The following is a 26210-nucleotide window of genomic DNA, read 5'->3' on the forward strand; positions in this document are numbered from 1 at the left end:
TTATTGCTATCATAAATAAGTACTCTTTCATCTATATCTTCTAATTGGCTGTTGTTTGCATATAGAAAGGCTACTGATTGTTGTTTCTGGGTGATTTCCAACAGATAAGAGGAAAATAGTGGCATAATTCCATCAGTTTCAAACCAGAATTCATACTGGAAAATTATCTCAGTTAAGGTTATAATTGTATGTAGTCTCTGGATATTTGTAGAGCTTGTTTGAATTGTTAATCATAACAGTATTGATTTGTTTCATGGAAATAATTAATAATGTATTCTTCCACAGAAAAGGCAACCGTGGAATTGCCCCAATTAAAGGCTACAAAGAAATGAGTAGAACATTTTCTTTAACTTTGAAAAACTCCATTCATTTAGGAACTGATATCCATCTTATGCTGAAAGTTTCACAAATTATCTAAAAAAACTATTTCCAAAATGAAAATCTACAGTATATTCTCTATAGTATTTACTTTATTCATAAATAAAAAAGTTTAGGACATTATTTTTCTTCATCTTACATTCTTGAAAAAGTTAACATTCTACAAATTAGGAAAACTGAAAGCAATTCCCTGTCCCAGGATGGCATGTTATGGGTTACTGGTAGAATAAAAATAAACACTAGACCTCACAGTCAATGGCTTACTGGCTACTAACCCATATTCCCACCATTATTCTTGAAAGGCTAGCACCAACTAAATTATTTCATTAATAAAAGTCTGTAAGTCAAGGCCCTTCGCAAAAAGTAAGATGAAGATTTCAAGACTTTAGCTACACTATTGTGAGAAAGAAAGGAGGGAGGAAAAGAGTCACCGTGAAGTAATAAGAAATACATACATGATTTCTGCTCCTAGTTCCTGATAATTTCTGGTCTTTGACTCTGGGTCCTGACACAGAGCTCCTAAAGCCCTTGGAATTTCCTAGGTGATAGGCGTATCTTTTGTTCTAATGAGATGACACTCAGCAGGCTCCTGGATAGGGCTGGTCACCAGAAACACCAAGCCATGATTAGAAGCTTGAAGCTTTTAGCTCTATCCCCCATTCCCAGAGGGAGAGGGGCTGGGCACTGAATTAGTAATTATCAATGATGATATGATATGATAAAGCCTCCATAAAAATCCTGGAAGTATAGGGTTCAAAGAACTTCCAGCTTGGCGAACACATCCACATGCCAGGGGAGCAGTGGCACATCCCGACTCCACAGAGGTAGATGCTCCTCTACTTGGAACCCTTCCAGACCTTGCCGTATATATCTCTTCATTTGGCTCTTCATCTAAATCCTTTATCATAGCCTTTATTATATAATAAATTGGTAAACATTAAGTGTTTGCTAGCTATACTAGCAAATTGTGGGACCCAAAAGGGGTCATGGGAGCCCCAATCTATAGCCAGTTGGTCAGAAGTATTAGAGACAACCTAGGACTTGTGACTAGTGTCTGAATTGGGGCAGATTTGTGGGACTGGGACTGAACCCTTAACTTGTGGGATCTGATACTAACTCTAGGTAGATAGTGTTAGAATTGAATTGACTTGTAGGATGACTAGTTAGTATAGGAGAATTGGTGTGGGAATAAATCCACACATCTAGTGTCAAAAGTGTTGTGAGGGTAGTAGCAGTGTGAAAGTAAAGGAAAATAGTATGTTTTCCCTGGAGAGTCCTATACAAAGAGTTGCACTTCTGTCTCAAAGAACAAATTATAATCTTACCTGCATGATTTGGAAGGAAAAATTTTCTTGTAAGAACTTCTTAATGTGAGGGACCACACCTTTTGGTAGAGTATTAATTGCATTCAATAACTTCTTCATCTCGACTAGTAGGTTAACAGAGACAAGATCGGTAGGTGTGTCCTTTTCCTGTTTATCCTAGAAGACATTATTAATTAAAACTTTCCATAATTATACATGTTAATATTACTCTAATATTAAGACCAAATATTTTTAAAAAGTGCCTTTATATACTATATGTAGATCACTGTGACAGACCTATAGAAAATCCAAGTAAGAATAAGACATTCTCTCTGCTTTCAAGGAACTTAAAACACAACAGGAAATTTAAGACCAAAACTAAGGAAGCTTTAATATATTCATTTAATACATTAATTTAATACATTCATCATAAATTCATTTGAAAATTATAAATGAAAGTAGATATTTTAAGATGTGAAAATTATACTATTTTTTATAGAGTAGTGAATTAGAAAACATCATACTTATAAACAAAGTAGTAAAATAGAATGACTCTTAATTCAGTCAGAACTGAGTAAGTCATAATAATCTTGGGTCTACAGGAACTCATTCTTACAAATTAATGAAGCCATAATTAATGGTTAATCAATAGCTATACAGTCAAGTCCTGCTGGATTATTTATTAACATTAGTTGTGAGGAATGAGTGGGCGACAGAAAGGGAGATGTGCCTGGATGATGGCCTTCCTTCAAATCTTAACATGATACCTCAGTTCCTATACACTGTTTAAACTTAGGGAATATGAATATGTTGTTCCTGACCTCTGATAATCAGAACAGACAGTTTCTTACTAAGGAGGCCATGCAAAACTTGAGTCACTGAAATGCCCTGGTGGGGGTGATTCCTTGACCATCAGGTCTCCAACAGACTAGAATTACCCAGGAAAGTGACTAGGAATCACTAAAGTCCACAATAGAGTCCTATCTGCCTACTCTCCCCTTCTGGATTTGAGTCTTAAATTAGGATTCCTCCATTCCCATCAATACCCAACAAATAATCTTACATTTTATAATATTTCATTGTATGAAAATTATATCCAAAAATGAAGGAAAATGTTAGCAGTTTGCTACATCTCAGTGAAGGGTATATAAGTATCCTTTGTATTATTCTTGCAACTTTTCTGTAGGTTTTTTTTCAAAAAGTTCAAAAAAACAAAAACAAAACTTCCACAATAGATAGGCCCTTAAAAAGAATAACCACTGTTAGTACTGCACACATTTCAAACTAAAGGTCAATTCTGCAGTCAAAAAACACCACAAACTCATCTTATACTAATTACCAAATTGATAAGCAAGACTATGGCATGAATAAAAATTTTTAATAGGGCATACTATAAGCTTCACGCTTATTAAGTATTTTTATCTATAAATATGATTTCAGTTAGTTGTTATAAATTATATAAATTCCATCTTTTAAGTCAGATATCAAAATATTTGATGCTCAAATCATTTTTGTAAAATTAATTTAGCCTCTAAACCAAATTCAGGTCAAAGTTTCTACTGCATTTGATTTCTGTATTTCCAGTTCTGTAGTTAGAAAAATATATTCTGGATCTAATCTCCCTGGTTCAAGTATATTTCCCTATGTACATCTGCATATATTGTATTTTTTTCTGCAACAGCTTTGATAGCGATAACCTCATGCAGGTGAATAATATGATTATTTTATGTTTATATTTTCTCTTCCTATATTACTTGATAATCTTATAAGCTTTGTTAACAGTGCACATCAATAGTCATATATAACTATGTATGGTTAAAATTGCACTAAAAGGAACCAAATAGCTCTTCATGCAACCTTAGTTAAATATAAGCACATGTGATATTTATGTATGTGTGTGGATGTATGCTTTTATATATATATGTGTGTACACATATATATGTCTTTTTTAAGCTACGACAAAATTTATTGTCATTGCCAATATAAGCCATATATTAATGTATACTTCAGTTATTCTCTTTCATTTTGAACTGGAAGTTCTAACAGTAAAGATAAAAACAGGAAAGAGAATTTCAAAACAACTCTGAAATGCCTTACTAAATAAAATTCTGTGTGTGTGTTTTCTCTTCATGTGTATAGTTTTTATTTTATTTGGATTTTGCTTTTAAAAGACAAATAAGAGATTCTTAAAATTGATTGTTGGGATGTTCTGGGAAAGTCAATTCAATCACCTACTAATTTTAACTTCTAGTTAGAATTGGTGCTTATAATAACTTTGAGACACACATATCAATTATCAGAGAGCTTTCATTATGACCATACTTTTACTTATAAAGGAAGGAAAGTAGACTTACCCCCAAATTTTTAACAAATATTTTAACTGACTAGATTTAGAATTATGTTGTCATACCTAATTAATCATTACTAATTAACAATGAAAATTAAATCTTCTCTTACCAGTTGATCAGTTGATTTTTCTACCTTATTCTTGATGTCCTCCTTAATCTGCCCCTCCACAGGAGGATCCCTACTTTAAATAAAAAATAAAGGTGTATTCAGAGGGTCTCCTTACAAAGAACACAATTAAACTGCAGTAGTAAAGAATCTAACAAGTGAATTTGTCTGAAAGTTCAAAAGTGTAAACAATGTATAGCAAAGACTGATAATAGTGGTAGTTGTCACATCTTTTAGGGACTCAAGCTAAAGAAAAAAATTATGCTGTCCCTTACTAGATGGTGGTAAACAGAACTGAAGGCTGATGTAAAAAGCTTTTCTTGAATAGACACACAATAGACCAAAATAATGGGGAAATTTAAACTCTATAGCGCTGCTTCAGTATAAAGAAAAAAGGATCTTAAGAAGCCTCATGTTGTGTGTGTGTATATGTGCATGCATTTATTAAGATAATAAAGGTTTGGAAAGGATCTATCTTATGTAGATCCTTTTATATGTTGTTTCAGGTTCCTGGTATTATAGTCATCCAGTTTTCCAAAATATTTTTTTAAAATTGAGGGAGATTATCATATTTAAAAACCAACTATTTTTGTAAAAAGGAATAACTTGACAAGTTTTGCTTCGGCATTGGTTTAAAATGTGAACATATATGGTGTTACATACAGAACTGAAAAAATTTATTGCTTTTGCCTACATACAGAACCATGATATTGGGCCCATAAGAATTCTATACACTAGCAGAGATAAAACTGAGGTGAGAAACATATCATTTACTCAGCATTATACTTTATAAAAATTATCCCATTTTACTTCACATTTATGTATTCATTTCATAGACAATCATTTATCATCTTCCACTATGCCAACAGATTTTGTCAGGGGAAACTGGGACAGATAAACAGTACAGTATTATCCACATAGTGACAGTTTCAACAAAAGATGATTTATACACACAAACGATACTTCACAAGATGGTTCTCAGTGCTCTTTAAAATGTCATCGCAAAGAAAAACCTCTTAACTATCTTTTTATCCACTTCTAAGCCCCACTCCAAAAAGGAACATAAGGAATTTTCTTGTGTTGTCAAGGAATAAGAAATAGTGCGCCAGTATTCTGAAGCCTCTCAATTTTTGTAGAAGAGTACATAAAGTTCTCAAATGCATACCCTACTTGCTAACTCCATTTCATGGAGTTCAAGCCAACAGTTCTCATTCTCACATGCTTATTAAAATCACCTGTGAAGCTTTTGAACAACCTGATGTCCAAACCCTACTTCAGAGCTTCTTAATCCAAAGTGTAGCATGTGGGCTGCTATATTCACCAGTTTTCCTAACAAATTTGGTATGTAAGCTTAACTAATCCTCACTCCCTCCCCAATATTAAAATGGCTCTATTAAAGGTTACTAATGAAATCCTGCTTGTTATGTCAACAGATTTGTCTTAGTTCTTCATTCTACCTAGCCTTTCTGCATTATTTAACATTGCCCATCATACCCTCCAACCTCCTGTGGAAACTTCTGCATTCTTTGTGGCTGCTGGTTCTCCTCCTAGCTTTCTACTCCTCAGTTTGTACCACTGACTACCCCTCTTCCTCTCATTCATCTTATTCGTTTATTATTAATAATACTTAATACAGAACAATATACATTAACAGAATCAAACCATGCTCCTGATATATTAGAAAAGGAAGGTACATCAACAGTCACTACGGCAGTCACTTTAAGATGGGTAAATTGATGTCCAGAGAGGTTATATACCTAGAAAGTAGCAAAGCTGGAACTAGAGTTTAGCCAGAGTATAGTACTTAAGAGAAATTTCCTGAAATTAGATTTCCCCCCATCTACATCCCCCACTAATCAAAGTTGCTAAACTGTCTTGAAGCATAAAGTGTCTCATCTATACTAGCTTCCCAAGATTATATGGAAAGGACAAATGTTGTGTCTTCAAATGCAACAAACATGGTTGGTTTTTGTCAACCTATCCCTTACCTCATAAAAAACTGTTCTGGTAGAGAATCCATGCTGCAGACCGTGTTTTGCAAAAGTCTTATTCAAATGCTTACAGACTTTTACTACTGATGTTTAAAGCTGCAAGAAAAGTAATATTTTTAATGGTCAAGTAGAAGGATTACATTCTTTTCCCCCACTATAAAAATATATGATCATTACAGAAATAGTTGTAATAGTTGAAATAGTTGTAAAAAAATGAAAATTACATAGTTTGACCATCCAAAGATAAGTCACTACCTACATTTTAATATTTTACTTTTTCCAGCATACGTATATTTTACCAACTTGTAATCATACTGGATAAATGTTCTACATTATGGTTTTCACCACTGAGCACTATATCAAAAGCATCTTTCATGTGATATTATACTCCTAGTATGTATTCTCAATGGTTACAGAAGAATTGGCTGACTGGGGTTTCCTAGACCATTAGTTTATAGATGGACATTTAGATTGTTTCCTATTTTACCTTTATGATTATTCTAAGAAATTCTCATAAGTAGAATTTCTCAGTCAAAAGACAAATATTTTAAGCCTCTTGGTGCATACTGCTAAATGGCTTCCCCAGAAGTTTATGCTAATTTATTTTCCACAGAGTACATGAGTTTCTGTTTAATGCAATCTTCATTAACACTAATTGTTTTGTTTTCTTTATTCTAAAGGTAACATTTAGCCACCTTCCCCCAAAATCATGGTTCTATGTCTTCATAAAATAGGAAAGGTGAGATGTACACTCTCTGGTTCAAATATCAATGAATGTCGTGGATGTTACCTGAAAGAAAAAAAAAAACTGCCACCACACAAATGAAAATAAAAAGAATATCCATTTGTACATCTATTTATATGACTCTCTATTCAATTATTCCAAGAGTAACTCTTCTAAAATTAGTCACATTTACACCCTGATGTTTATAGCAGCACTACCTACAATAGCCAAATTATGGAAGCAGCCTAAGTGTCCATTGAGAGATGAATGGATAAAGAAGAGGTGGTATTTGTATACAAGGGAATATTATTCATCCATAAAAGAGAATGAAATCCTACCATCTGCAATGACATGGATGGAGCTAGAGAGTATTATGCCAAGAGAAAGGCAAATACCACATGACTTCACTCAAATGTGGAATTTAAGAAATAGATGAGCAAAGGAAAAAAAGAGAGACAAACCAAGAAACAGACTCTTAATTACAGAGAACTGATGGTTACCAGAGGGGAGGTAGGTAGGGTTACGTAGGTGATGAGGATTAAGGAGTGCACGTGTTGTGATGAGCACCAGGTGATATATGGAATTGCTGAATCACTATACTGTACACCTGAAATTAATAGAACACTATATATTAACTAGAACTAAAATAAAACAAAACAAACCCCACTAATAGCATGTGTAATATACAGCCGTAAGTTAGATCAGCAGAACTTTTGAAGGCCCATTATTAAAATGCAGTTCAGCATAGGTAATTCGCAAATAAAGAAAACATGTTCCACAAGATCATTTGCAAGTCACCTATTCATTCAGATTGTATTTACTCAAAGAAACACTATTTTACACGATACTGACTCTCCCTTAGAAGCCAGAAAAAGCCAACCAAACATGTAGAAAAGAAGTAACGGCTGGACCTGAACCTTCATAAGCCTTGAGGCCTGAGTATCCTGTCATTAGTGAGCTTAATAGGGAAGGGGGCAATTTGGTGCCTGACTAAAAGAAGTCCTGGGAGATCATCTGCAAAACTAATATTCCTAATTATGATACTGCCTGTAGATATTTTCTATATTTGACTCACACCAGCTCTAAGTTACAAAGGTAAGGGTAGTTCTCTCAACAATCCAATGGATACTTCCTAATCAAAACACAAATGCAAACATTTACTCACACACACACACACCCATCTAATTTCTTCGTTTACTAACAAGTGTTGGCAAGGATGTGGACGCAAGGAACCCTCATACACTGTTGGTGGGAGTGTAAATTGGTGTAGCCACTGTGGAAAACAGTATGCAGGTTCTTCAAAAAATTAAAATTAGAAATATCATATGACCCAATAATTCTACTATTTACTCAAAGAAATTAAAAACATTAATTTGAAAAGATCTTTGCACCCCTGCAGCATTATTTACAATAGCCAAGAAATGGAATCAATCCAAGTGTCCACCAATAGATGAATGGATACAGATGTGATATATATACATAAACACATACACTGAAATATTATTCAATATTTGAAAAGGACGAGATCTTGCTGTTTGTGACAACATGGGTGGATCTAGAGGGTATTAGCTAAATGAAATAAGTCATTATTTCATTCAAACAAATGAATAAACAAAAAACAGAATCAGACCTATAAATACAGAGAACTGATGGTTGCCAGAGGGAAGGGGATAAGACGCATGGGCAAAACGCATGAAGAGGAGTAAGAGATACAGGCTTTCAGTTATGGAATAAGTCACAGGAATAAAAGGCACAGCATAGAAATATAGTGAATAATACTATAATAACATATCATGACAGATGGCAGCTACGCTTGTGATGAGCATCGCATAACCTATAGACATAATGAATCATTATGTTATACACCTGAAACTAACATAACATTAAATGTAAACTATACTTTAAAAAAAAGGTTAAAAAATAAATTTCCTCATTTAAAAGACAGTTTTCTAACACCTCTTAGTTTCTTGCCCATCCCTAACAAAAATGTCTTACTGTCAATATATCTCACCTATGCAGAATCCAGTTCTCCTAGATATTTTATAGTTTTACTCTTATTTTTAAAAACTCAGTAAGCAAATATGTCAATTTAAATTTGCATTCTTCGTTCAATACCAATGAAAGATCTAACCTAACACTAATGATGAAGAGGTTGTTATTCTCTCACACTAGATCAGATCTGTTTCATCTCTTCAATAAAGCTGTATAAAAAAGGACGTGGCTTTGGGAATTCTAGGACTGTGATCAAACTGCTTTTCTTTTATAGCTTCTATAACCTCCCTGCTTATTTTAATAAAAAGTTAGGCATTATCTCACAGATTATACAAAAGCACACCTTTTCTAGACAAAGCAGTCCCCCTCATTTCCAGAATTTAAAAGCCCAGACACAGATACCTCCCCCTCTGATAAGCTCTCCTTCAGTCAGTTGTTTGCACAGATCACAAGGCTGAAAAGGGAAGAAAGTCCTCTGGCAACAAGGTAGAGAAGATGGAAGGCCTCTGCTAAGCTATTCAGTGCTCAGCTTGAAAAAGAAAAGGATATAGTATTAATTAATAAATTAGAAGATATTTGGAGCCTGAATTAAGAATTAAGAAAAGCTAATGGCTTTTTTAGTCTGCTTAGGAATACAACCTGAGATGAATCTCTGTGGTGAAAGGTTTTCCAGGAGAATATCATCAACCCCATCATTTCCCCAGGAGCTAAGCAGATCATGTGTAGCAAACCCTACTGCAATAGCAGCAGCCGCGGTGACGGTGGCACTTTACAGCCTCTGCTGGGAAGGAAGGCGTAAGTGCCTAGCAACAGAAAGGAAGTAGCCAGCCCGAAACACTAACACACTGCTTCTAAAATAATCCAGAGGTTCTTACCATTCTAGAAGAGGCTGAAGGAAACCTTTAAAATCAGGGTTAACATGGGATAAAGGATGAATCTGGTTTCCCCTGGTGTGTTCATCTCAACAGGCATTCCCTGTCAGCAAGAAACTAAAAATTTACCTCCCTTCCTGGAACTGAGGGATTGCTTGTCCACAGGAACCTATTCAGGTGCTGGCTAATTGATCAGAGGGCAAGTTAAAGGTCAGTGTCAATTTCTAGCACACCTTTATCCACCAAGCAAAATGATCTTATCCACAGGCTGTTTTACTGGTCAAAAACAAAGTCCTGCCATCTTTATCCTTATCCAACAGTAAAATGCCTTTCTTACTGCTCCCTCTGAGCTCCCAGCTCCCTCTTATCTACTGAAATTGTACCAAACTTTTTTTAATCGCAAAAGTATTCCACCTCCCCCTACTTTTAAAGGTGGCTTATTCACAACAAAGCAGGCACAGTTTTGTTTCTAATTGTTTAATCATTCATTCAAATGTTTACCTTACAGCACTTGTCACCTCAACATTATAAAAGCACACTGTTTTTTAAATCTACTCGAGTGCTCATCGTAAGTCATCTGACCAAGTTAGAGGCTCTAACTAGCCAAAAAGTTCACATTTCAGTGTGTGGGTAGATAGATGTCCCATGGATTTACTACTCTTGTCAGTTCTGGCCCTTACAGATCACACAATGCCAGATGGAAAAAGGGAGTTATTGTGTGCAAAAACATTAAAATTCAACTCATTTTTCTCAATGCTATTAGTTTGAAAACAAAATAATATAAGTTATTTTTCAAGAGAGAAATTCAGTTGTGAGAACTTCTCTTGTGCCCACTAAATCTGGGTTCCTCAATCTTGACACTATGGACATTTTAGGCTAGATGAAGCTTTGTTATGGGAAGATATACTCTGCATTTTAAGGATGTTTTGGAGCACCGCTAGCTTCTACCTCATAGGTGCCAAAAGCAACTCTCTCCCACCTCTCAGGTCCATTGTGAAAACCAAAAGTGTTTCCAAGCACTGCCAAATGTCCCCTGGGGGACAAAATGCCCCAGTTGAGAACCACCTAAATGATTTAAAATCAAAAGAGCCTGGGTGGCTCAGTTGGTTAAGCGTCTATTGATTTCGGCTCAGGTCATGATCCAACGGTTTGCGAGATAGAGCCCTGCGTCTGGCTCTGTGCTGACAGTGTGGAGCCTGCTTGGGATTCCTGGTCTCCCTTTCTCTCTGCCCCTCTCCCACTCTCTCTCTCAAAAATAAACATTAAAAAAAAAATACAAAGGTTAATTAAGTAAACACATAACAGATTGTTCTGAGGAAGAACACTAAGACTATCCTGGTATTATGTAATATTTACAATCATTTGTCTACAAGAAAGAAAAATGACATAAAGTACCTCATTTAGACTTCATATCAATGTCAAAAGTTGAGAGATTGCATAGCACTGGTAGTTAAGAGCACAAAAAATATTGGAATACTCCTGCAAGGGTATACAGAACTGCTTTGATACAGATTAGCTATGCAACCTTGCCTGAAACTAATTAACATCTGTGCTTCAGTTTCCTCATCTGGAAAATAAAGATGGGACCCACTTTAGGTTCCTCAAAAAATTAATAGAACCACCCTATGACCCAGCAATTGCACTACTAGACATTTATCCAAGGGATATAGGCATGCTGTTTCGAAGGAACACGTGCACCCCAACGTTTACAGCAGCATTATCAACAATAGCCAAAGTATGGAAAGAGCCCAAATGTCCATCGATGGATGAATGGACAAATATCTGGTATATATGCATAATGGAGTATTACTTGGCAATCAAAAAGAATGAAATCTTGCCATTTTCAACTACATGGATGGAACTAGAGGGTATTATGCTAAGCGAAATTAGTCAGAGAAAGACAAGGATCATATGACTTCACTCATGAGGACTTTAAGACACAAGACAGATGAACATAAAGGAAGCGAAGCAAAAATAATACGAAAACAGGGAAGGGGACAAAACATAAGAGACTCTTAAATATGGAGAACAGAGGGTTACTGGAGGGGTGGTGGGAGGGAGGATGGGCTAAATGGGTAAGGAGCATCAAGGAATCTACTCCTGAAATCATTGTTGCACTATATGCCAACTTGGATGCAAATTTAAAAATAAATAAAAAACAAAACAAAAAAGATGGTACTTGCTTCACAGGGTCATCAAGATTAAATGTTTAAAATATGTAATAGAACAAGACCTAGCACATAGTAATTACTATGTGTTACTATCATCCCTTCATTATCATCAACAAATTTTGTTTAAATTTGTAGCAAAATCAGTTTTTTCTTCCAATTCTCTACCTTGATGGAGAATTGCTACCATATGGAAAGGAAAGGTAATAATGAGATTAAGAGCTGGGACAAAAAACACATTTTTCAAATATATCCCACATGGCACAAATGCAGCTTAGTTTCCACATTTGGCATCTTGGGTTTTTCACATCAGCACATATGACACATGTCATATTCCTTAAACAGTATGATATACCATTGTATAAATGTATCATTTCACCAGACAACTATTGATAAACACTTCCTCTCTGGTCTTCCCTTTTTTTCTTTTGCTATTACTAACAATGCTGCAATAAACAACCTTGAACATGCAACTTGGTAAAATCTTGATGTTATTTTAAAAAGCTGGATTTACAGAACACCTGGGTGGCTCAGTAGGCTGAGCGTTCAACTATTAATTTCGGCTCAAGTCATGATCCCAGGTCATGAGATAAAGCCCTATGTCTGACTCTGCACTAAGTGGAGCCTGCCTGAGATTCTCTCTCTCTCTCTCTCTCTCTCTCTCTCTCTCTCTCTCTGCCCCTCTCCCCCACTCACACTAGCTCGCTCTCTCAAAACAAGAACAAAAAAGTTGGTTTACGACATCAGCACTGAATTACAGAAGTATTTCAGAAGTTCATTGGTCTGTTAGCAAAGCAGGTCTCTGACACTGCTTGTTAACACTTCTGCTAGATTTTCCCAAAAGAATTCCAAAAAATTCCTTAGAGATGTGAGATGTTTTGCTCCGTATGAGTAGTCATTACTTCAAGGCTTAAAACATTATGAAGAGGATGCTTTCTAGGAATAAGGCAAGACATCAGTAATGGGAGTTTCCTTATAACCAAAATTTTAAATATTATTGATCTGATTATGTTTACTATGCAAGCAGCAACACCCATTCTTGGTGGCTTTTAAAGTAGAGGCTCTATGACTCTAGCACTCTGAAAGTCTTTATTACTCAAGTGTGAGCTCCAGGTAGACAAGAATGGCTAGGACCATCAGGTTAGACTCACACAGGTTATACCATTATTTTGTTACTGTGTTAAGAGTGAACACAATATATTGATTATTTGGTTTTCTAATTTTCCATTAATTTCTTCCATTTTTTTTTTTTTTTTTTTTTAAATTTTTTTTTCAACGTTTATTTATTTTTGGGACAGAGAGAGACAGAGCATGATCGGGGCAGGGGCAGAGAGAGAGGGAGACACAGAATCGGAAACAGGCTCCAGGCTCTGAGCCATCAGCCCAGAGCCTGACGCGGGGCTCGAACTCACGGACCGCGAGATCGTGACCTGGCTGAAGTCGGACGCTTAACCGACTGCGCCACCCAGGCGCCCCATTTCTTCCATTTTTTTATCTGACTTCCTGGCAAGGCCACAAAATGAACATACCTAGCTAGACACAAGTAGCCAAAACATTATTTTACCGCAAAGAAAAAATAGTTTGTTTAAGGCAAACTCCAGGACTCATGGATAATGGTTGGAAAATCGTTGCAAAAGTTATCATAAACTGAAGAGCATTCTTGCCCTAAAAGATCAGGGAATTCACTGTCATACCTCAGCTCTTGTCATCTTGAAAAAAATCATTATTAGCACTGTCTGGCAGCTTAAAACAGAAAGGAAGAACCCTGCAATGTACACCCAGCACCGTTCCTTATAAATCTGCCAAAATAGGAAATATCCTTGTCAAAACCAGCATCTTGTCAGGAGTAGGTTTGTTTTTTGTTTGTTTGGAGGTTTTTAATTTTCCTCAGACCCTCAGACCTATCCAGTTACTTCAAGACTTAGCAAACCTAAAGAACATATATTAATTTGTTTTTAATATTTGGAATGTACCTATAATGAATACGCACAGGTTAGGATTTACCTGGGGAAAAAAATCCAGATATTAAAATACCCATCAGTTTCCTTTTATTTACAGGTAACACTGCAAAAATCACACTGTTCAGAAACGCAGCTAGAAACCCTTGGAAGGAGCATGTTACCACTAAGCAAATTTTCCAAAGCAGAATATTTTCAGCAATGTTGTCATTACTGTTATTAGACAATGATGAGAAAAAGGAAACAAGACAGAATGTTGACACGACACATGTAGAGATGATAATCAAGCAGGAAGTAGAGTATATAATATGCACTTGACTCTCTCACCACCAATGACAAGGCCTACAATACCCAAATCCAGACTGATCCACCAATGTAAGAAGACTCATTATCTCAGAAAGACATATATTTGTAAGAAGAGTTTAGCTGAGAAGGTAGGTCAAGGTTTGGTTATGAAGAATTTTCTCTCATAAAATTAACTGGGTGTAATTAACTGTGGTTTCATCAAAAATAAGATTAAGGGGAGCCTGGGTGGCGCAGTCGGTTAAGCGCCCGACTTCAGCCAGGTCACGATCTTGCGGTCCGTGAGTTCGAGCCCCGCGTCAGGCTCTGGGCTGATGGCTCGGAGCCTGGAGCCTGTTTCCGATTCTGTGTCTCCCTCTCTCTCTGCCCCTCCCCCGTTTATGCTCTGTCTCTCTCTGTCCCAAAAAAATAAATAAAAATATTTTATAAAATAATAATAAGATTAATTTTCATCAGCTCCTATGTGTCTGGCTCTAGGCTGAGTACCCATGTACAGTGAATACACATCTGATCCTCACACAACTGTGAAATAAACATTACTGTAATTCATTTTAAAAAGTAAGCAACTGAGGGATTTAGAGTTCATATTGCTAACAAATTAATAAAAGCAGAAATTCAGGCCCAAGTTTCACTAACTGCAAATTCCATATTCTTTCCACTAGGTCCCATTAAGTGCAATATTTAACTATTTAAGCGTGGTGTTCAATTTTGAGCTAAACCGAGTAATATGCATAAAGACAAACACTTAGAAACAAAACTATTTATGTGACCTTACTGACTAGTAATGATACTGTAAAGATAATCATGACATCTGATAATTTCATAATATATTATTCTCATTAGTTTTTGCTAAGAAAATCCATTTGTTCAAGAAAACAATTCAGAAAAATGCCAGTACTACACGTGCTACTAAAATGAACAATAATTAATATGTGTTTAAATGCTCTGTTAAGGTTAACAATTTTGGAGAAGTCTCCAAATTTTTTTTGATCACCATGTATCTAAAGCAATAAGTCTGAGAATACACTGACAATACATGAAAAGCAATTCATTTATGAATTATATACAGATATTACTATAATATAAAATAAAACAGAATGATATCAAAATAAGTAAAAATTTCTAATTGTTCCCACACCCTGATAGCTTCACATATCCCAAGGTGTGCATATTCCACTTTGGATGCCACTATCTTAGAAAATGGTTCCACATTTTAATTAAAGAAACAGAACATAATAATATCTTTCATGAACATAGTAATATCTACTTTCTGAAAGACTGGAAATTTAAAAATGAGATATGCAAAGGACTTGGCTCTGTATAAAGTAGGTCTTCAATAAATACTATAGGTAAAAATGATTATTGTACCTTAATTTAAAATAAAATTATGTCACTTACCTTTATCTGCAAAATTGGGATTCAGAAACAATGGATAATATTTATGTTTAAAAAAAAGGCAACCTTCTGATACTGAGATATGAAATTAGACGTGAAATTGGGGTAAAAAACATTTACCCAAATTACCCAAACCATGTACTTAAACTAAAGTTGAATTCTGTGAAATGTGCATGGAAAAAAAAACAAAACAAAACAGGAATTGTTTGAAAAGTGAAAAAGTTAATTTTATGGTTTGGCAAATCATTTAGAGGTAAGTTCAATTTTAACACTTGATTGGGAAAAGAAACAGGAAGAATAATTGAAAAGAGCAATTTTGGCTTAATAGGTTTTTTGCCTTTGTGTTGAGGGTAACATTTCTCAAAAATCAAAGTTGACATTAATTCTACAGACTTAGTTTTCTGGCTCTGCATAAAGGGCAAAATCAATTTAATATTAATATTTGAATATTTGAATATTTAATATTGTTTTAACTACAGTAGAGACAAGGTATCCAAATGAGTCCATGCCTAGACCTCTGCCAATTTTCTACCACTAGATTTCTTTGCCTTGAATCTTTGGAACCCGGGCCAATAGAACTTTTGTTCTACCTGCTATTTATGCATACTTAATAATCTCCTAATTTACATCTGGCCTCACATCTCAACTGAATAGAAGCTCCACAAACTCAGGAATTTTTTTTTTTAATCCCTCTGCTATATATCTGCAGAGCCTACAACAGCACCTGGTACACTTCAAGCACTCAATATTAATTTAAAGAACGAAGCCACCTTTCTTCTGAATACCGCAAGTCCTCAGAAGGCAGAAGACGGAGCTTGTGTGTAAATTAAGACTGCCTTCTCTGCCAACCTGAGCCCTTCTTTACAGGTCAAAAGTAGCCCATACACTACTGTAAAACTATCCCTGCAGATAACCATGGAATCAAGACAGGGCCTCTGTCTTCTGGCAACTACTCAGTGTTCTTTGTTGTTTCCTCTAAATATTTAAGTACCCTGTGGTTTAGTTTTTCTATCCACACTCACCTTTTATCATTTAGGTTCAAGGCTTTAAATTTTTACCTTTAGCCTTGACCTCTCCCTTAACTACAAATAATATATTCGACAGCCCATTCAGCATCTCCTGGATGTCTAGTAGATATCGAAACATAACTGAAACTGACCTCTAGATACTGCCTTCTCCCCCACAAAATGGCTGAAGCAGAGCCACTCAGCCAAGCCAGGTCTAGATCAGACTAACTGCAGTCAACTCAAAGACTGGTGAGCAAGAAATAAATGCTCATGATTTATAACCACTGAGTTTTGAGGTGATTTGCTATGCAGCAAATACTGAACAATATGCCACACTGTCTAAAATTCCAACACTCCATCTTGACTGAAACTTCCTTTCCCTCTTCATTTTCCTCCATAGCACTTACTACATTCGTATATTTTATTTATAGTTCTTATTTGTTGTCTATGTCTCCCGTTAAAATAAAAGCTCCACCTGGATAGAAATTTTTTATCTGATTCACTGCCATAACCCCAGTACCTGGAAACGTACTTACCACTCAAGCACTCATTAAATGTATGGTGGGTGAATGAACAATTAGCTCTGTGTTCACACTGTTGGTATAATTCTCATACTACAACATTCAGTATTCTATGAACTCTGCACTTCTGTCACAAATTCATATCTTCATTCAGTCTGATTTATATAACAGGACTTAAGCTCTGGTCATGAGACATTAAAAATTTTCAGGAGGGCCTAGGTGGCTCAGTTAAGCATCCAACTCTTGATCTCAGCTCAGGTCATGATCTTACAGTCGTGAAATCAAGCCCTCCATAAGGCTCTATGCTGGGCATGGATCCTGCTTAAGAATCTCTCTCTCCCTCTCTACTACTCCCCTGCTTGTGCATGCTCTCTCTCGCTCTCACAAAAAATAAACGTTTTTAAAAATTCCACTTTATGGGGTGCCTCGATTGTTCAGTCAGTTGAGTGTTCCAACTCTTGGTTTCAGCTCCAGTCATGATCCCAGGGTCATGGGATCTGTGCTGAGCATGGAGCCTGCTTGAGATCCTCTATCTCTCCCTCCCTCTGCCCCTCTTCCCAGCTAGCACTCTCTCTCTAAAAAAAATCTATTTTACTCTTAATTAAAGGTATGCTAAGTTTTTCTAAAAGAAATAAAGGAGCTAGACAGCCCTAATACTAAGTTCTAAGATCCTAAGCAATTTTTTTTAACTCCCTTTAATATGTTTCTGGAACTAGAAATTAGGGAAAATGTCTGTGCAAATACAAAGGATGTCAATAAAACATCCTTTTTTCTATGGAAAAAAGGGATTTTAAGCCAAACCTTGAAGATATTAATATTTTGCTCTAAAAAATGTGTTCCTATAGTACTCTCCATTTCTCTTAATAACACTTACTCTGATTTGTGTAACAGAATCTAAGCTCTTTGAGAATGAAGGAATATTCATATTTAAAAAATTTTTTACCTGGTTGGTTAAACTAATTTAACTGGATTTTTTTCTTTTTTTAAGTAAAATACAGGAGCACCTAGGTGGCTCAGTGGGTTAAGTGTCTGACTCTTGATTTTAGCTCAGATTATGATCTCATGGTTGTGAGATCCAAGCCCCACATCAGGGCTGAGTGTGGAGCCTGCCTGGGATTCTAGATACCTCTCCCTCTATCTTTCTCTGTCTCAATATAAATAAACAAACAAATATTTAAAAAAAATAAAAGTGAAATGCAGATGCTCACTTTAGCTACTATCCTTTTAAAATCTGTGGGCATAAATGTCCTTTATAAAAAATATATATGTAAATCTGCTAAGCCTTAAACCTTAAAAAAAAAAAAAAAATAAGGGAAAATATGTACATGGATGGAATTAATAAACCTAAATGTAAAATTAGTGATTCTGACAAAAAAGGAAAAGAGTAAAGTTGGTTCTTGAAAAGCTGAATGAAGTAGATAAACCCCTAGAAAGTTCCAGTAAGGAACTTTCCGTAAGGAAAAATATAGGTAACATTTAAATGAAAAAGGAAATTTAAAACTACAATGAAGAGATTAAGAAAATTACTAGAATACTGATGCAACTTCATATCAAAATTTCTTTAAATCTAGGGCACCTGGGTGGCTCAGTCGGTTAAGGGTCCAACTTTGGCTCAGGTCATGATCTCACCGTTTGTGAGTTCGAGCCCTGCATGGCGCTCTGTGCTGACAGTTCAGAGCCTGGAGCCTGCCTCAAATTCTGTGCCTCCCACTCTCTCTGCCCCTCCCCTGCTCGCACGTGCACTTTCTCTCTCAAAATAAATAAACATTAAAAAAATTTCTTTTAATTCTTTAAATCTAAAGAAATAGTTGCTATATTAGAATATTTTTATTTCCAAACCTAAGGAAAGGTGGAAAAAATGATCAGATCTATAGCCATATTACCAATTCAAATATTTTCAAAAGATCTACCACTAAATCAGCTACTTGATTTTATAGGCCAGTTGTATACACTCTACAAGGACCACCTGATTCCTATGTGATTCTCATTCTGTAGCACAGAAAAAAAGATTAGAAAACATCCAATTCATTTTTCAAAAGTTCACAAATTCCAAGAGAAAAGAAAAAATTAATGAAAAAAATTTTAAATACAAAATCCTGAATAAAATATTTGCATCATAGCAAATACAAGTTTTGTTACTATAATCTGTATGACCTTGGGCAAATTATTTCACCTCTCCTTAGTTTTTTCACCTGTAAAATGGAGATAATAGTACCTAAAGTATGAAGTTGTTATGAAGATTAATTAGTAAGTATAAAATTCTTAGAATAGTGCCTGGCTTCTAACAAATGCTCAATAAGTGTTAGCTATTATTATCCCAAGAACAAAAAAGCAACACAATACATTGCATTATCATGTCAAAGTGGAAAATGTGATCTATAAACATAGGTATTTGATAATGTTTTTAAGTAGACGCTTTGGCAAGTCTTTAAGTACAACAGGTATAAAGGGCAATCTAAACATTTGAAAGACTACTACAAGCCAATAGCACAAATTATACTAAGTGTTAAAATACTGGTCATTCCCATTCAATTAAATCATAAGACAAAGATGTTCAGTATCACCATGATTATTCCAATTTGTTTTTGCACTAATGAAATAAAGACAACATATACTGGACATGATGAAATTATTATTTATAGAGGATATATAGTGAGAAAGTCTAAGAGAGTAAGCAAAATTCTATAAAAACTAATAAGAGATTTTAGTCAGGGTCTGGATAAAAGATGTATCAAAATCAGCATCTTTTTTTTTTTTACAGTAGCAATACCAAATTTTAAAGGAGAAAAAGAGAACCCGCTCACATTAACAAAAATTATACAATGCCCTGGAACAAACTTGATACAAGACTAGAAGATAAATTACATAAAATTTCACTGAACATGAAATACAACCTGAATAGTATTAACTATCTCAGCAGTATCTGTATCTTCTTAGTCACCCCAACTAGAAACTTGGAGTCCCTTCTAGTTTCATGCTTCTCTTCACATCTGAAATAAGTCATTAAATCCTGCCTATTTCACCTACCTATTTCTCCAATTTTTCACCTCTTTGTTATCTCCACTTCAATTACCCCTGGTAATCCTTTGCAAAGACTCAGCAAATTAAATATTCTCCTTACTCCTACCCTTATCTTTATCAAAATCACAGGCTGCCCAGTTGCCAGAGTAATCAACCTAAAACACAAACCTAAATAGATCAGGCCTCAGTTAAAAGCCAAAGATCACCACTGAATTCAGTATCAAGAATAAGGTCTTCAGTCATCTGGACCGAGCTTCATCACCATCATCATCACCACTTCCTCCTCCTCCCCATTTTTTGGTGCCTAAAATAAGACGGTTTCTCATATTAGGATGTGCAAGTATCTCTGCCTAAATGTGTTAGGGCTTCTCACAGTTACCATCATGGTACATCCTACTGTACTTCCAACACCAATTTTTGAAAACAATTTTTTAAGAAAGACATATTAAAATGAGTGTCTTACAGATGAGAATGCAAAATCTGTATCATTACTTATGTTAAAATGAAAGAGTGTAAAGAAAGATGGCATTTACAGATAGCAGCTTTGACCCCTTCCCTTGGCTGAGAATGAGTATGAAGATGAGACACTTGTCATTATTAGTGAAAAGTCTAACACCAACCAAAAGGTTATCACTGCATTTGCTAATGAACTAAGATGTAACTAACACCTGCTGAGAAAGTAATTATGCCAGGCAACTGCTCTAAATTCTTGTAAGTTGATTAGCTCATTTTATAATGGTTTGCACCACCTGACATGACCTCATCTTTACTGCTACTCTCACCCTTGCTGTCTACCCCAGTCATAGTGGCATCCTTGGTGTTCCTGACACACATCATGGTCCCACTTCAGGATCTCTGCCCTTGCTTTTCTATCTACTTTTCCCCCTAGAGAGCAGGGCTGTCTCCTTCAACTCCTTGAAGCACTTCCTCAAATATTGCTTGCTCTATCTTGACCTCCCAACTCCCTTCTTCCCAACCACCATTATTCTCCAACAATAATTCTGCTAAATTTTTTTCTCCATCTCACCTCTCTTACAAGCTGTTTTTTTCCTATCAGACCATAATTTCCATAACATAGGTTTTATTCACTTAAATCCCTAGTGCTTAGACAAGTACCTGGTACACTGTAGGCTCTCAATGATTTCTGATTTATTTAACTTATTGAACAGGTACTACCGTTAGCTGGATTTTAAGAAACTGAAGCAGAGAGAATCTGCCTTATGGTCACATAGTAAAAGGTGGAACCAGAGTTTGTAAACATAAAACCTGGCTTCACTGGTCAACATAACTGCATGGTGCCTCTAACTTCTATGAATTCCATATGTACTACCTATTTAGTACATTTCCCCAATTTGACAGTTGCTTCGCAGCAGGGATACTTCATCATCTTTGTTCTCCTGCGACTTCTAACCCACGTTATACAATCGATAACTGTTTACAGAATGAATGAATGTATATGTACATTAATTACCTATTTTTACATGTATGTCTCAATTGGCTGGATTACTGTAAGCTTGCAAACTAAAAACTTTTAATATAAAAAATCCTTTTTAAAAATGTAATGTAAAAACACTTATTTTTGAACTGACAAAACATGATCCACTACGAATGATTTAATTAAAACGACATGCGCCTTGCTCTTCCAATTGTTTCCAAACTGGTTGTTAAAGCTTAATTCAGTATTAGCATACTTCAAGCAAAAAAAGCTCCAAAACCAGCAACTCATTTCATTATATACACACGCACAATATTATCGCTTACAAAAAACGCAAAGGGCGGTGCCGTGTTTCATAGAAGACACCGAGGCTTAGAAAGCAATTGATCACGCCAAATAAAAATAGATAACCTTCACTTACAAAAACTGACGCTAATGAGAACACTCTCCGCAGCAATACCTGGCCCAGAAGTCACCAGGAGCTAGCTTTCTGGAATAAGTTTGACGACTACCTTAAGGGCATGACTACCTCGCCACAGAATCCCAACGGCCCCTCGCTTACTCTGAAAAACAAACAGTTCTGGGTAGAAAGGGTGGACGCAGATAAAATATTTAAAAAGAGGTCCCTCCCAGGCCCCCTCAAAATCTAGAGGCCAAGATTCTCCTCAGAGCTCCTCACCGTATCTAGACTACGGGGAAGCGACCATTTCTCAGGCAGAGGTTCACGCACAAAGAAAAACCGGCCATCCAGCGTGAAGGCCGAAGAAGCAAACGAAAACGGAGAGCTCTAAAGAACACGGACCCCCTGCGCCTAACCGCCCCTTCGCAAATTGAGTCGCGATCGCATTTCTCGCGAGATTTATCGTCTCCACGGGATCTCGAAGTTGAAAGCTCGCGGCTTTTCGAAGCGACGGTGGGTTGAGGGAATGGGTAAAGAAGTTCGGGAAAGGACAGCTTCCAACCCCCTTGAAGAACCCACAGACCCACTAGACCCTCCCGCGTCTCCTTTCTTCATTCACAGCAGCTCTCCCAGGGTACCCAGGGACTTCCGGAGCGCTACCGGAACCGGAAGCATCGGGACTTAGGGGGGTGGGGCTGAAAAATCAAAAAAAGCGCCGCGGAAGTTGGAGGCCGGTGCCGGCAGGGTGGTAGTGGCCCCCAGGTGGGGTTGTGGCGAGTGCCAATGGACTCCACCGCCTGCCTGAAGTCCTTGCTCCTGACCATCAGTCAGTATAAAGCCGTTAAGTCGGAGGCGAATGCCACCCAGCTTTTGCGGCACTTGGAGGTGAGGGACTACGGGATGGGGACTAGATAAGCTTCCCTGTAGAAACCCTTAGTTCACGGTGCGGCCGGGGTGTAGCGGCCCCAGCTTGCAAAGTAAGGTCTGCTCATCGCTCCCTTAGGTCTCTTTTTGTATTAGTAAGGAAGGTGAAAGTCAGCCTTGAATTTCCACTCTGAACTCCGCCCAAGTCCATCCGCGTTCAGCTGGCTGCAGCTAGAGGGAGGAGTGACTGATACTCAAAGTCCTAGGAAGAGGGAGGGTGGGACAAAATGTTGGGGGATTTAGGCTCTTTGGGGGATTGGTAGAGGAGAAAGTTCGGAGCTCTTTCTTTTCCTTCGTTTCTTTGGTTTTTCCATCGCAACAGAGCTCTTGCGGAATACACAGCAATTCTCGAGAGTGAAGGTGATAGGGAGTGATGATTAAAACTTGTTTTATTCCTGTCCCTTAGGCAGCTTACAATCTGAACCAATTGCTTGCTGCTTCTCTTATAACTCACGTTGAACTCGATTTTGAAAAAGAAAAAAAAAATTTTAACTTTCCTTGGGTTAAAAAGCAATCACAATACTAATCATAATTTTTTTAACCAAAATATACTGTTCCCAGTTTTCAAACCTGAATTGCTAAATTGCTTTCACTTTTTCTGTTAGCTCCACTAATTTATGGCTAGATCACTTATTCACAGCTTTCTGTGTTCCTATTTGTTTTTAGGCTTTTAATCTCATTTCTTGCACATTCACAGAATTCCAACTAACAATAACCTCAGTTTAATAAAAAAAAAAAATTAAGCTCAGCCAAAGCTTATTTTAATTCCATCTGTCACAGCTTCTGTTAACATAGAACTGAACATAATTTTAAAATATATTCCATTATATTTATGAGATAAAGTCCAAATTACAAAGGTTAGCAAATTACTACTGGAGCGAAAAGACTATTGTGAATAGTACAGCAACATCAATCTGGATAACTGTTGTGATATTGGAATGCATTAAATGTGCCTGTTTCCTCCAGCTTCACTGATGCTCCTTCTTATCACTTCAGGTGCCCATCTCCTAAGTACATTTCCTTTTTTCATTCATTACCTCAACAAATCTCTGCAAAACGAATAAAGTGTTAGCTGTTAAATGCTAAAGCTTCGCTTCTCAATTAGAATATAAAAATGTGATAGTGGGCTCCAGAAGCCACAGAGTAAGCAGTTTTATTTAAGAAGTAGGAGTACATCATTTTATTTTTTTTTATTTTTTTTAATGAAATTTATTGACAAATTGGTTTCCATACAACACCCAGTGCTCATCCCAAAAGGTGCCCTCCTCAATACCCATCACCCACCCTCTCCTCCCTCCCACCCCCCATCAACCCTCAGTTTGTTCTCAGTTTTGTTTTTTTTTTTTAATTTTTTTTTCAACGTTTTTATTTTTGGGACAGAGAGAGACAGAGCATGAACGGGGGAGGGGCAGAGAGAGAGGGAGACACAGAATCGGAAACAGGCTCCAGGCTCTGAGCCATCAGCCCAGAGCCTGACGCGGGGCTCGAACTCACGGAGTGCGAGATCGTGACCTGGCTGAAGTCGGACGCCTAACCGACTGCGCCACCCAGGCGCCCCTGTTCTCAGTTTTTAACAGTCTCTTGTGCTTTGGCTCTCTCCCATTCTAACCTCTTTTTTTTTTTTTTCCTTCCCCTCCCCCATGGGTTCCTATTAAGTTTCTCAGGATCCACATAAGAGTGAAACCATATGGTATCTGTCTTTCTCTGTTTGGCTTATTTCACTTAGCATCACACTCTCCAGTTCCATCCACGTTGCTACAAAAGGCCATATTTCATTTTTTCTCATTGCCACGTAATATTCCATTGTGTATATAAACCACAATTTCTTTATCCATTCATCAGTTGATGGACATTTAGGCTCTTTCCATAATTTGGCTATTGTTGAGAGTGCTGCTATGAACATTGGGGTACAAGTGCCCCTATGCATCAGTGCTCCTGTATCCCTTGGATAAATTCCTAGCAGTGCTATTGCTGGGTCATAGGGTAGGTCTATTTTTAATTTTCTGAGGAACCTCCACACTGCTTTCCAGAGCGGCTGCACCAATTTGCATTCCCACCAACAGTGCAAGAGGGTTCCCGTTTCTCCACATCCTCTCCAGCATCTATAGTCTCCTGATTTGTTCATTTTGGCCACTCTGACTGGCGTGAGGTGATACCTGAGTGTGGTTTTGATTTGTATTTCCCTGATAAGGAGCGACGCTGAACATCTTTTCATGTGCCTGTTGGCCATCCGGATGTCTTCTTTAGAGAAGTGTCTATTCATGTTTTCTGCCCATTTCTTCACTGGGTTATTTGTTTTTTGGGTGTGGAGTTTGGTGAGCTCTTTATAGATTTTGGATACTAGCCCTTTGTCCGATATGTCATTTGCGAATATCTTTTCCCATTCCGTTGGTTGCCTTTTAGTTTTGTTGGTTGTTTCCTTTGCTGTGCAGAAGCTTTTTATCTTCATAAGGTCCCAGTAATTCACTTTTGCTTTTAATTCCCTTGCCTTTGGGGATGTGTCGAGTAAGAGATTGCTACGGCTGAGGTCAGAGAGGTCTTTTCCTGCTTTCTCCTCTAAGGTTTTGATGGTTTCCTGTCTCACATTTAGGTCCTTTATCCATTTTGAGTTTATTTTTGTGAATGGTGTGAGAAAGTGGTCTAGTTTCAACCTTCTGCATGTTGCTGTCCAGTTCTCCCAGCACCATTTGTGAAAGAGGCTGTCTTTTTTCCATTGGGTGTTCTTTCCTGCTTTGTCAAAGATGAGTTGGCCATATGTTTGTGGGTCTAGTTCTGGGGTTTCTATTCTATTCCATTGGTCTATGTATCTGTTTTGGTGCCAATACCATGCTGTCTTGATGATGACAGCTTTGTAGTAGAGGCTAAAGTCTGGGATTGTGATGCCTCCTGCTTTGGTCTTCTTCAAAATTCCTTTGGCTATTCGGGGCCTTTTGTGGTTCCATATGAATTTTAGGATTGCTTGTTCTAGTTTCGAGAAGAATGCTGGTGCAATTTTGATTGGGATTGCATTGAATGTGTAGATAGCTTTGGGTAGTATTGACATTTTGACAATATTTATTTTTCCAATCCATGAGCAGGGAATGTCTTTCCATTTCTTTAAATCTTCTTCAATTTCTTTCATAAGCTTTCTATAGTTTTCAGCATACAGATCCTTTACATCTTTGGTTAGATTTATTCCTAGGTATTTTATGCTTCTTGGTGCAATTGTGAATGGGATCAGTTTCTGTATTTGTCTTTCTGTTGCTTCATTGTTAGTGTATAAGAATGCAACTGATTTCTGTACATTGATTTTGTATCCTGCAACTTTGCTGAATTCCTGTATCAGTTCTAGCAGACTTTTGGTGGAGTCTATCGGATTTTCCA

The 26210-nt window shown here is 36.8% G+C and overlaps 2 protein-coding genes across 12 annotated transcripts in view; one reads left to right on the forward strand and one right to left on the reverse strand.

Moving 5' to 3' along the window:
- The window catches only part of DZIP3 (DAZ interacting zinc finger protein 3), a 138519-nt gene extending 115963 nt beyond the window's left edge, over positions 1–22556 (reverse strand). For 5 of the 10 annotated variants that reach the window (XM_047874673.1, XM_047874680.1, XM_047874678.1 and 2 more), the window contains exons 1-4: positions 22203–22517; positions 6125–6223; positions 4140–4212; positions 1704–1859 (exon numbers count right to left, since the gene is read on the reverse strand). In XM_047874673.1, coding sequence (XP_047730629.1) covers positions 1704–1859; positions 4140–4212; positions 6125–6156 — 261 coding nt within the window. In that variant the 5' untranslated portion in view covers positions 6157–6223; positions 22203–22517. Of the gene's footprint in view, positions 1–833; positions 978–1703; positions 1860–4139; positions 4213–6124; positions 6224–21944; positions 22087–22202 lie in introns of those variants that run through there. The other 5 variants (XM_047874671.1, XM_047874676.1, XM_047874672.1 and 2 more) reach the window with 5 other exon arrangements.
- Positions 22557–22561: 5 nt separating this feature from the next.
- The window catches only part of CIP2A (cellular inhibitor of PP2A), a 55727-nt gene continuing 52078 nt past the window's right edge, over positions 22562–26210 (forward strand). For both annotated transcript variants that reach the window (XR_007155580.1, XM_047874681.1), the window contains exon 1: positions 22562–22808. Coding sequence is in view for 1 of the 2 variants with exons in the window: in XM_047874681.1 (XP_047730637.1) it covers positions 22707–22808 (102 nt within the window). In the remaining variant the exon portion in view is untranslated. The remainder of the gene's footprint in view (positions 22809–26210) is intronic.

The sequence above is a fragment of the Prionailurus viverrinus genome, chromosome C2 (assembly GCF_022837055.1).
Source record: "Prionailurus viverrinus isolate Anna chromosome C2, UM_Priviv_1.0, whole genome shotgun sequence".
NCBI classification, from domain to species: domain Eukaryota; kingdom Metazoa; phylum Chordata; class Mammalia; order Carnivora; family Felidae; genus Prionailurus; species Prionailurus viverrinus.